Here is an 11,388-nt window from a genome sequence, read left to right on the forward strand (position 1 = left end):
TAAAAATATAAACAATTCAATTTTATAGTACATTTTGTTATATTTTATAGTACAAAATTTTTTCAACAGAGTGGTACATATTTTTTAGTTTGAATTTATTTTTGCTGAAGGAAGTTTGTTATATGTTATCACATGTACAGTCATAGATGAAAGAGAGAACAATTTTTGTTTGTATGAGTATAGTTAAGTAAGAACAGTTCAAGCAGTTTGTACTTAGAAACAACAACCTATCACAAAATGGCTGTAGTTTGGTCATTGGCATTGCACATGGATAAGTTATATGAATTACTGCTGGTAGAGTGAAAGGCTCATCGATGGATTGAATACAGATAGACATTTTAGGTTAAGGCCATCAAAATGCAGATCCAAAATTTACTGAATCTATCACCAAGTGATCCTCACTTCCATAGTGATGTGTTTGTGTGGGTTCAGCTTTAGTACCTGGCAAAAATAGCAAAAGTATTGAAAAATGGTTTAGTGTGCGTACGTGCATGTGTGTGTGTGTGTGTGTGTGCGTGCGTGCAAGCTATGAAGAAAAATCTGTATACCTGTAATAGCTTGGCTTGAAGGGTCCATTCTTGTTGATGGCCATGTATTTAGCCTGCTCGTCTGTGAGCTCTGTTAGGTGGGCATCAAAACTCTGCAGGTGCAGAACTGATACATACTCGTCTGCAAGTGCATAATACCTCATTGAGATATTTTTACTGTTTTACAAGGATTTATTGTCAATCTTAAAAAATTTATTGATGGACTTCTGCAAACCTTACCCATTTTCTTGGGAAACAAATAAATGCCTTGTTTGTAATGCCCTTCAGGTGCATTAAACATCTCAATCAATGCCAAGGCCTAAATATAGAGACAGCAAAGCTCATGAATACACTCATTGTTTAATCTGTTTTTTTTACAGTCTCGTTCAAATTCTAAGGCATGTTTGATCTTTGCAATAAGGACTCTGTAAAACTTAAGAAACAGAATTTCCTTAGCAACCGGCACATACACACCTGGGTTGTGGCTGTGATAGACAGCACGTAAACAGGCACAGTGGAGCAGCTCAGATTAAGGAGGCGACCCTTAAATCACAAATGTTACTGTCATGCCATATGTGCACTGAATTTACCATTCGTTTTAAAACATAAAATCCTATTTTGCTATCATCAGCAGGAAATAAAACAGATGTTTGCCAGTATTTACTGTTGCTTCCTTTATTTATTTGTCTATATTCATTTGTTGACTACATGCTCCCACCTCTGCCAGTAGAACGATTGTCTTGCCATCTGGCCAGACGATGTGGTCCACATGTGCTCTCACATGCCGCCAAGTCAGCTCTGGTGTTATCAGACTGGCCTGAGAACAGAGCTCACATGCAGGTAATCTAGCATCTCAGTGTGGCAGTGCTGATCTCTGACCAACCGCACAGTCTGCATGGACACTATTCATTAGGACAAACTATTTTGCCTTCTGGAGTTGGACATTTACCCTTGTCACTATGTTCATAAGCAGTGTTAGTGAACATCTTTTTGTTGACAATTTACAGCCCAAAGATTGTGAGACCCACCTCTGGACTTTGATCTTACCACATCAATTTCTGTGTTGGAGTGTCCCATGTTGCATACAATACAGCCATTCTTCACAAGCTCCAGGTGTTCCCGCAAGACCACATTTTTATTTCCTAAAAACACAAGCATAAGAGCTCACCAGATGATTAAAGTTGATACAAAAAATGTGCCACTCGACATTTATAATTTAAAAAAACAATAATCTGTCATATTTATCTAAATTAGGGCTTAGCAAAGGATAGCCTACCTGTACAGGTGATGAGGATGTCAACCATGCTGATGACCTCATCCAGTTTGACCACTCGAAAACCATCCATGCTAATTAAGATAAGCAGAGGTAATACCAGTGCTGGCACACAAATCTACAGCAGCTACAGCAGCATTGCCTTGGACCAATGAATGATGTGTATTACCAGGCCTGAAGAGCACAAATGGGGTCGATCTCTGTCACATACACGATTGCCCTCATTCCTTTCAGCGCAGCACAGCACCCTTTTCCCACCTACGTATAAACGTGTACAAACATGACACACAGACATTTCTGTAGAATACTCGATTCTGATTGGTCAGTCAGAGGTATTTTCTGAGTAAAAGACCAGTAGAGTGTACAACAGGCGGCTTCTACAGGCAACCACTGTTAGTTATATAGTTCTAAAAGACCGTTTTTCTTACAAGAAGCTTGAATCTGGCTAATAAATTCAAAATCATTATTTAGTTATTGATTTAGTTATTTTATATATTATTTAGTTATTGATTTATTTGGTAAGGAGCTGTGTAATAAGCAGAGTAATGTTTAGGCAGCCAGCTATGATCAGATCACCCTTTCGCCCTTTCAGAGTTATTTTGAGATTATTTCTGGCTTGCTATTCAATATACTTTACTTGACTAGAGGTCAGATAATAGTGACGCTGTGGTTACTCCACCTCTCCATATCCACAGACAGCCACCTGCTTCCCTGCCAAAATAACATCAGTGGTCCTCTTCAGACTGAGAGATGTGTAAGAGAGAGAAGAGGAAAGACAACAATTACACATTATGCTATGTATGTCCAAGACTAAAATGATATGGACAGTCAAAAAAAAAAAGCAAAAAAAAATCAAACCACCAAAAACAACCAACCAACCATGCGAAAAATCAAATAGCTCTCAAGCTCCTGGTCACATTATGCACTGTACCATTTTGTGTTTCCTTCCCTACCTGATCCAACCTATCTGGTTATTATATAGGCCTTGAGGAGCTAAACCAGGGATGTTATAGAGCATGGGACAAGCAAATGTGTACAGGAGGACAGAGATGCAAGTTATGGGAATCTTACGCATCCAGTACAGTCTCCTTGCAGCAGTAAAAGTTGTCAAACTTCTGCTTTATCAATGACTCATTGACATTTATGGCTGGGCCACAGAGTTTCCCAGTCTTATACAGCTGATATAACCTGGAAAAATACAAATAAAACAAAGTTATTTCACACTGCTTATTCTCAGAGTTCTTCAGACCTCTGAGGTGATTGTATTTAAATGATAATTGTTAACTGTAATACTAGAATCTAAAATACCTGTGAATGCCACTGACACTTTCTTCCACAATACCCTTGATGTTCTCGAAGAGGTGGGGGTATTCTTTATAGATCCAGCGCGTCATATATCCTCCATCATCTAGAATCTGAACGACAGGAGAAGGAAGACCTTCAGTGGACACTTTTAGGTAAAGACTGTTTTTGGCATAGGCTGTTTCAAGCCACTTCAAAACACATACTTTTCTCCTTGCAAATGATATAGCAGGGATGATAGTATTGATTGTATAATTGAATAGCTAAAGTTAATGTCAACCAATTGCCTTTATTAAGCTCTGAAACAGACTGCTGATACTGCCATCCAGGTTTTGATACCTTTGTTGCAAGATTCAGAGAGCAGTATTAAGGGGGAAAAATCTACTTACCATGTTTGGTTCCCAGCCTTCTACATTAACACAGCTATCTATACACCAGAAGTAATCATCCTCAGACTCTTCTTTCCACGCAAACACTGGGACACCTGTCTTTCACACACACACACACACACACACACACACACACACACACACACACACACACACACACACACACACACACACACACCAAAAAAAACAAAAAACAAATCTTGTATCTTGTACATCTGGTATCTTGTAGATTTATTGACATGTGGATTTCTAATCAGAGGAGCTCAATATACCAATTGCTAGATAGTGACCCTAAATTAGATCACAATACTTTACAGTACATTTAGCCTCATATCGAAGTTTCAGCATGGTTTACTACAGATTCTGGTAGTAGGAAAGGCAATATGATTGACTAACATGAAATATGGCCCCCATACTGCTGGTCTTAAAACTTTTAAACTGAAATTCTTTCAGTAGATAAGGAACAGTACCATGAAACGGAAACCTTATCATTTACATGCTAATGAAAAAGACCTTTTTTTGAGTCCAGACTATACAAACCTGACCAATTCAGTGTAAATCAGCAGAATAAGGTTAGTGTTATTTTTCAGTTATTTACTCTGTTGTATAATGCTGACCCAACACACTGAACTATAAACATTCAAGCCAGAAGCAGCTTGTACCTATGTTATCCTGCATAGAACCACTGAGCTTGTAGCTTTAACATAAAACATCAAATCATTTTTGTTTTACCTTGTTTTATATTTTGAGTCACTTTAAACAGTTATACTGTTTTCTAAACAACACTACTAAGTGAGGTTATTGTGACATCTTCAAGGAGGAAGTGAAGCGTGAGTGCGAAAAGAGAGCGACTTTATTAGGATTTGTTCAAACAAACCAAAAGAAGACAAAGTAGTAGGCACGAGTTCTGAGAACTCTTCTCAGTAACATGAGCACAGATGAAACGTGAAGTGCTGGAGGAACCTTCTTGTGGGCTTAAATAGAGGACAGTCTGCTAACTCATGGGGGACAGGTGTGTGCAGTAAAGCTTAATAATATATGTTATTGTGTAGGCGTACATAAAGGACCTGATGTATATCATGCACATATTGCTCTAGGGAAGGCAAATAGATCAACATGTTGTCGCTGTAGGCAATGTCGCCTCTACCCAGGATCTCCCTTAAGGCCTCATTGATGAATACCTGAAGTACAGAGCATGCCGTGGCCAGGCTGTATGGAACAACCAGGTACTTATAGTGGCCGGAAGCCATACTGAACGCGACCTTCCACCCGTCGCCCTCCCTAATCCTAGTAAGGTTGTATGCACTGCACAGATCAAGCTTCCTGAAGTACTTTGCTCCCGGAACTGCTCCAGGGCAGGACTAAGGGCAGAGTATGGAGTTACTTCAAGAACAGGACATCTAAGCCCCGGTAATCTACACATGGTCACAGACCACTGTCCTTTTTTACAAAGAAGTTGCTGACTGAAGCAAGGAGGTGGAGGCTGGAATGTAATTATTGCTTTAGGCATTAGGGCCTCCTGTACATATTGCTCCATAATTTTATTTTCCATTTGTGACAGAGGAGAAACTTGACTCCTAGGCAGACATGCATTCTCGACCAAATGGATGGCACAGTTCATGGGTTAATGAAGGAGAAGCTGCATATGAGCAGGGATAGGAATGCTGCTGTAGGCCTCTGGCCTCTCTTTTGAGGTGGACTTAAAGGGGCATGACCACAGTCCCAAGGCAGTGTTTGTGGCACTAAGGCAACCACTTGGTCATTTGGCTCTCAGACTGGGAGATCTTGGGATCATGGACATGCAACCAAGGGATCCCTAAGGTGATGGGGAGTGAAACAAAAAAAGGAGATAATTCCTGTGTGATGGGCATCGGATTATAACTGAATGCAGGGTGTGTGATGGGTGATGGGTGACTTCCATCCAACAATTGCACTGCTAAAGAATCACCCTGATGCCGAGCTTCTATGCAAGGTCCTGGTCCCGGCCCATCAGGTTGTCCACTGCCCGTGAGTCAACCAGGGCTTAACCAATAGAAAACTTAAACCTGTGTGTGAAACCTTCACAGAGAGATGAAAAACAGGACTGGAGGAGAGAGTGGCACTCACATTCTTGCTGCCTCTATTATCAGCCTATTATCAGGTGCATGGGTTCAGCTGGGACCATTTCTTCTCAGCCGGGGGTGCTGATACCAAAGGGAGCAGTGGTTCTCCTTCAGGAGGTGATCTTATGTGATGGCCAGGTGGACGATCTCCTGCCTACAGGCTAACTCTATCTGGAGTTCTCCCCTCAGTCCCTCTGTGAATGTATCCACAGGGGAGGCTTCATTCCAGCATGAGGCCGTGGTCAGAGTCTGGTATTCCATGGAATACTCCACCACTGAATGGGTGTCCTTCCTGACTCTGAGCAGGGCTTGACTGCACATAATACCCTGCTTAGGATGATGGAACCTCCAGACACTGAGGGAAACATGGACCTACCAGCGCTCACAGAGAAAGCCTCCACACAGCTGGCTAGATGGTCCACAGTAGGCTGGAGATGGCAGATCTCCTGCTATTGCTCTGCCAGCTCCTACTGTTGCCTGCTGATGGCGAAGTCTTGCTGGCCCAAAGCCTCGGTCATGACAGGAGCACTCGCTGCGCTCCCATCTTCTGGCTTTGCATTCTGTGACAGAGGGGCAAGGGCCATGACTGCTGAGAACTCTTCTCAGTAACATGAGCACGGCTTCTTCTGGGCACAGAAGTGAAATGTGAAGCACTGGAGGAATCTTCCTATGGGCTTAAACAGAGGACAGTGCTGATAATTCCTGAGGGACAGGTGTGTGCAATAAAAGTTAATAGGATGGTGATTGGAGTGTGGAGTGTGTTTGTGTCTCTTTGGCTGGATGGCTGGCAATCGAATTGTGACAATTATGATTATATTATTTTATATATATATATATATATATATATATATATATATAAATAAATAAAAAAATATATATAGTGTATTGGCCAATACAGTCCTCTTCTGAGGACTGTAACATAATACCTCTGAAATTAGAGAAAGTATTGATGTTCGTTGAATAGGTTACACATTCCTCGCCTTCAGTGAAAGGAAGACACACCCTGTTTTACTGAGTCACTGGACCACTGCTTCTTTTAAAACTACTCCTCAGTTCTTTCACAGTTAATTATTGTAAGATACTTTCATACACTCAGCAGTCCACTATGCAGGCTCCGGGTATCTTGATGTCCGGAGTGGTCCTGATGCTTGTTGGTTGGATCTTGAGCATGATCAGCACAATATCGCCAAACTGGCGCACTCTCCGTAACATCACCGGAGAGTCCCCTGATGTTGTTTTACAGCAAGGGATATGGGCCATTTGCCAGCCCATCATGAAACAGCAACAGAAGGTTCTGCTCTGCAGCGATAAGGACCAAGCCTACTTCACTGACCAGGTTATTGTGATTGCGGAGTGGATGATGGTGTGCTCTCTGTCGGTCAGTCTTCTTGGACTCAGTGTGGTGATTGGTGCCCACAGTTGGATGGAAAGGCTGCGGTGTCTGGTGGCTGCGCTTGGAGGACTCCTCATCTTGGGTTCTGGGGCACTGGTCATCATCCCTATTGCACTGTATGCTCACAGGCTCACCGACATTCCCTCTCCGTCTGCTGAAATTCGCCTGGGACACTGCATAGTGCTGGGAGGCATTGGGGGCGCCATGGAAGCCCTGGGTGGGTTTGCTGTATTTACTGCACTTAGCCATGGCTGTTGCGAGGAGAAGCATGGGAGGACTGTCCAACGCATCTCGTGCAAGCCGTATGTAATTTGGAGGAACAGCAGGGAAAGCAACATAGTGTATGTCAAAGATTCAGTAGAGTGTGATGATGTTTTGTGATATGAGAAAGATAAGGAGGGTCACAACCTCTACAAATTTAATTCATTATATAAATAAATTAAAGTGAATAGAATAAATACTGGTCTACTTGGTCATGGAGGTGATGTCCTCTGAAAAAGAATTTCAGAAGCATACATTGAATGTTAAGGCAAGTTATTCAGCTGGCCACCTAATTAAGTTCAACTTGTTTCAATGAAAGTTAGCAATTTATCCAGTCTGTGAACTGATATTTATAAGTACAAAGCCTCCAGCCACTCTTACTTTTGTATTAACCTATGACCTAGGAGAGGGCAGCCTGCTAAAACCAGCTCAGCTCACTTGCTCCCCAACACTCATTCACTTCATTGGCTGCATATACTTCCTGAGTGCAGTTAATCTTTGTAAAGTCTTGCTAGGTTGCTGTGCAGTTCATACCTTCTCGGTTATACTAGTGCATTCTTTTTTCCCTTACCAACTGTAGTGTATATTCACTCTGAACCTTGCTCCAAAATCAATGTTTGCTGGGATTTGACATTTGCTTGTCTGATGCTATTTGCACCCTATCCTGCAAGAATAAAGCACCAGTCTCTTACAATTTACAATAATAGGTTTAACATGTCTATTATCAATATATATTTTCTATGAACTGAAAACAGAGTCGCATCTATATTCCCCTTGTTTCACCAGCGAACACAAGGGATTGCAGAGGATCCTATTACATATTAGGTGTCCAAATCTCCAAATGCCCGTGCTTTGCTTTCCCCTCCTTTAATATGTGAGAAACATGCTCATGATTGTAGACTGATGCTATTTTATGTAAGCTATTTACATGAAAAAAATCCCAGTCAGTGTCTGTCAGTTAAGAGTTAAGTGCCATAATAAGCACCAATGGTCCTCTGCTTACCTCCCTCTGCGAGCGCTGCAGCCACTTCGTTTTGGATGGAGTAGATATTACAGGCAGCCCATCTACACTGTGCACCCAGCACAGACAGAGTCTCCATCAGTACCTGGGGAATAGCTACTAGCATTAGCACACTCAGAGTAGCACTGCTAATTGTAGAATATGCTTTGGTTTAAAATGTTTTAGAAACAGTAGACATTTGGACACTGAAAATTCAATGTCAAATCTGTAATTTAATATGTGATTTCCAAATGTAAAGATAAGTGGCTTTATCCAGAACTCTATAACAGAACCTTTAAACTGTGCTATGCCATGTGACAACAGCATTATTACTCGGGAAGTGAGTGCGTACCCCTTCAGAATGACTTGGGCTAATTTCCTCCGAACCCACTTTAAAATAAGAAACTATAAATGATGGATCTTTTGTAAAACATAAAGCCATGAAAAGGCACACTCACGGCCATGTGTGCTGTGATGTGGGTGCAGCCCACTATTTTAGCACCAGCTAGTGGCTTCTCTCCCTCAGCTGCCCTTCTCAGGGTCATCAATGCCATCATCTCTTCACCAAAAAACAAAAACAAAAAAATGTATAAGATCCATCTACACACATCTGCACACGTCACATGCTAAATCAATTCTCAAAGAATTCCAGTCCATGCATAAATATGTCCATAGGTTTTGTAGCATACTACAGTACCTTGCTCAGCCATTTCTATTTCCTTGCGACCAAAAGCAGCCTGGCGGATGTTCTTAATGCAGAAGTCCTTGCTTCCTTTAGAGTTCACCTGCTCCATGTATCGGGGAGAAGTCTTACCTTCAGAGCTCTCTTGATTCCAAGCCCAATGGACCAATGAGGAAAAATTTATGTGGTTTAATATTGGAATGCATACTGTCATATGTGTTTAGACGGATGATGGAAAATTAGTTAGCTCAGATTAACATCATACTTTTCATATTATCACGTGCACCTTAGAAATGTTGCATACCAAAATACTATTATATGACAAAGATGGCAACAATAGGGTTAAAGATCGGGATCCAAAGAATACAACATTTCAGAGTAAGACTGAGTTTGGGTATGAGCTAAATAAATATAATAAAAAAAAGAGGAGAACTGATCCTAGTAACTTATCTGACATGCTTTATGAATGCAAACAACGGGAACCAACTTCTTTTGACACCCTGAAAAGGTCACCTCAGTTATTAGAATCACTGTTGAAAATGAGTGCATCTTACATCTTTTGTGATTCTCTGGGGAACCTAGGCCGAATGGAACACACAAAGCTTTGAAGAGTTTAACAGGTTTAGGTAGTACCTGAGCTACAGCTGTCAGAAGAGGACGGTGGGAGGGAGCAGCAGACCGCTTTGCTACGCCTTTCACTGAACACCTGCGCCTGTTCTGAGACCTGGATCTTCTGTGGGAAGAAGAAAGTAATGAGCATATTCAAAAAGACAAGGACCATAGACTTAGGATAGCAACTCCTTTACCATCTGCACTGTGGTGTGTGGAAGCAGAAATCCATGTTTGTCATTGACATTTTACTTTATTTGTTCTGCCAAGCCTGCATACAATATGTGAAAACTTACACAGAAGTAATTTATATAATAACCCTTTTTGTGTTGAAGTAACACAATCAAGTTGCACAATAGCTTTTCAGCAACACAGCACAGGGATTTGGTGCTATTTCCTTTGATTACAGAAGGTAATTTGAGGTTATTTGAAGCTTAAACCACACAATGTAGTGAACCTACTGAAGTCAGTGAAGCATACGCAAAAAGCAGTACAGTCTTGCTCAATCACATGTAAGAATACACAAACCAGTGCAGCGTGAAATATGACCTTGTTTTGAATGAGAACATTTTGAATGCTACAGTGCACTCAGACAATGCTATCGTATTGCTCCAGCAATTACATTCAAAAGCAATTCTCGGTTTCCAGTGTTTTTTGCTGTCTTCGGAGAATTTTAGCACATTTTAAGAATATAAATTCAGCAATGTGCCAATCCCCAAGAGATTAGATGATTTTTAATACATACCCAAATGAAAAAAAAATCAATTTCAGAGTAAAGCAATACCTTTATATGTAGAGATATGACAGCATCCTTGCCGTCCCTGTTCTTTGTGAGGTTGACCAAACTGTAGCTCTTCTTCATGGCATTAAATTTAAATCAACAATAGCCAAATAGTTTTTTTTGTTAGTTTTTTTTTTAAAGAATAATGTTATACAATAATTGATTTGAAAACAGGGAGTGATAAGATGATATAAGAACTGAACAGTGGTTCAGTAAACAACCAAGTGAATTCAGAATTGCGAGAAAAAGGATTTTTATGAAGCAGAAAGGATAGCTAGGACGCATTGTCACGTGTGTCATGTCAAGACAATGATTAAGCTCCAGATTTGATAGTCCGTTTTTACAAAGGTCTTTTATTCATTTTGCCCCAGTTATTCTGACACCATCGTGAAATGTCTTCAGCAAGTTACATCTTATGTGACAGTACTTGATATAAAACTGGAAAATGTGAGAATTAGTCAAAGCATGAAAAGGAAAAATCAGAAAAATAATTCTGTCAAACCAAAGCGCAACTGCGTAACTATCAGGCCCTTGAGTATTTCCTTCAGAGACATCTGTGTCCTGCTCCCAGACATCTCCACTACCAGTAACTACAGCTGTATACTGGTGCCGTCCTCCACACTAGCAACTGGAGAAAGGCTTCATTCAATCGTTCAAAGTTTGATTATTTTACCTGTAGTCTCCAGTCTCAAGGTTTTTGTTTTTTAAGGCAATTCAAAGTCAACTCACTCTGTCCATCCGCGGCGCCTCTGGCACGGTCCCTTCAAGTACGGCCGATGCCTCTTTGGGGGCAAGTAGGTAGGCAGAGTGGCGAGCCTCTGCCTGGTCCAGCAGACGCAGGAGCACCCACCTGCCGCTCCAAGACCCTTCAGCAGCACTCGCCTCTGTGCCTGGGTTGCATTCGGCATCGCTGTGCTGAGGGGCCGGCGGCACTGACGATCCAAGCTGCAGAACATTCTCAGGGATGCCATGTAGTTCAGAGTCTTCAGCCATCGCCGCAAAACTCTCGGCAGGCACGTCACAAGCGCTCATATGCTGGCAGTGCTCCTCATGTGGTCTTCAGGTTCTT

General features: G+C 41.4%; 1 protein-coding gene across 2 annotated transcripts; it reads right to left on the bottom strand.

The window, feature by feature from the left end:
* Positions 1 to 421: 421 nt before the first annotated feature.
* Positions 422 to 11,312, bottom strand: ahcyl2a (adenosylhomocysteinase like 2a). 2 transcript variants are annotated; one of them, XM_035532217.1, is made up of 17 exons: positions 11,049 to 11,312; positions 9,563 to 9,662; positions 8,945 to 9,073; positions 8,706 to 8,806; positions 8,251 to 8,317; positions 3,492 to 3,586; positions 3,109 to 3,215; positions 2,872 to 2,988; positions 2,480 to 2,543; positions 1,970 to 2,058; positions 1,804 to 1,874; positions 1,575 to 1,669; positions 1,246 to 1,344; positions 1,002 to 1,070; positions 768 to 846; positions 549 to 669; positions 422 to 441 (listed from the first exon to the last, which is right to left on the bottom strand). In XM_035532217.1, exons 1-17 carry the CDS (start codon positions 11,310 to 11,312, stop codon positions 435 to 437), a joined length of 1,674 nt encoding a protein of 557 aa, XP_035388110.1. In that variant the 3' UTR covers positions 422 to 434. The 2 variants fall into 2 exon arrangements, with proteins under 2 accessions (XP_035388110.1, XP_026880354.2); XM_027024553.2 differs by having other exon boundaries at positions 8,251 to 8,353.
* Positions 11,313 to 11,388: the final 76 nt, after the last annotated feature.

The sequence above is a fragment of the Electrophorus electricus genome, chromosome 12, assembly GCF_013358815.1.
Source record: "Electrophorus electricus isolate fEleEle1 chromosome 12, fEleEle1.pri, whole genome shotgun sequence".
NCBI classification, from domain to species: Eukaryota; Metazoa; Chordata; class Actinopteri; order Gymnotiformes; family Gymnotidae; genus Electrophorus; species Electrophorus electricus.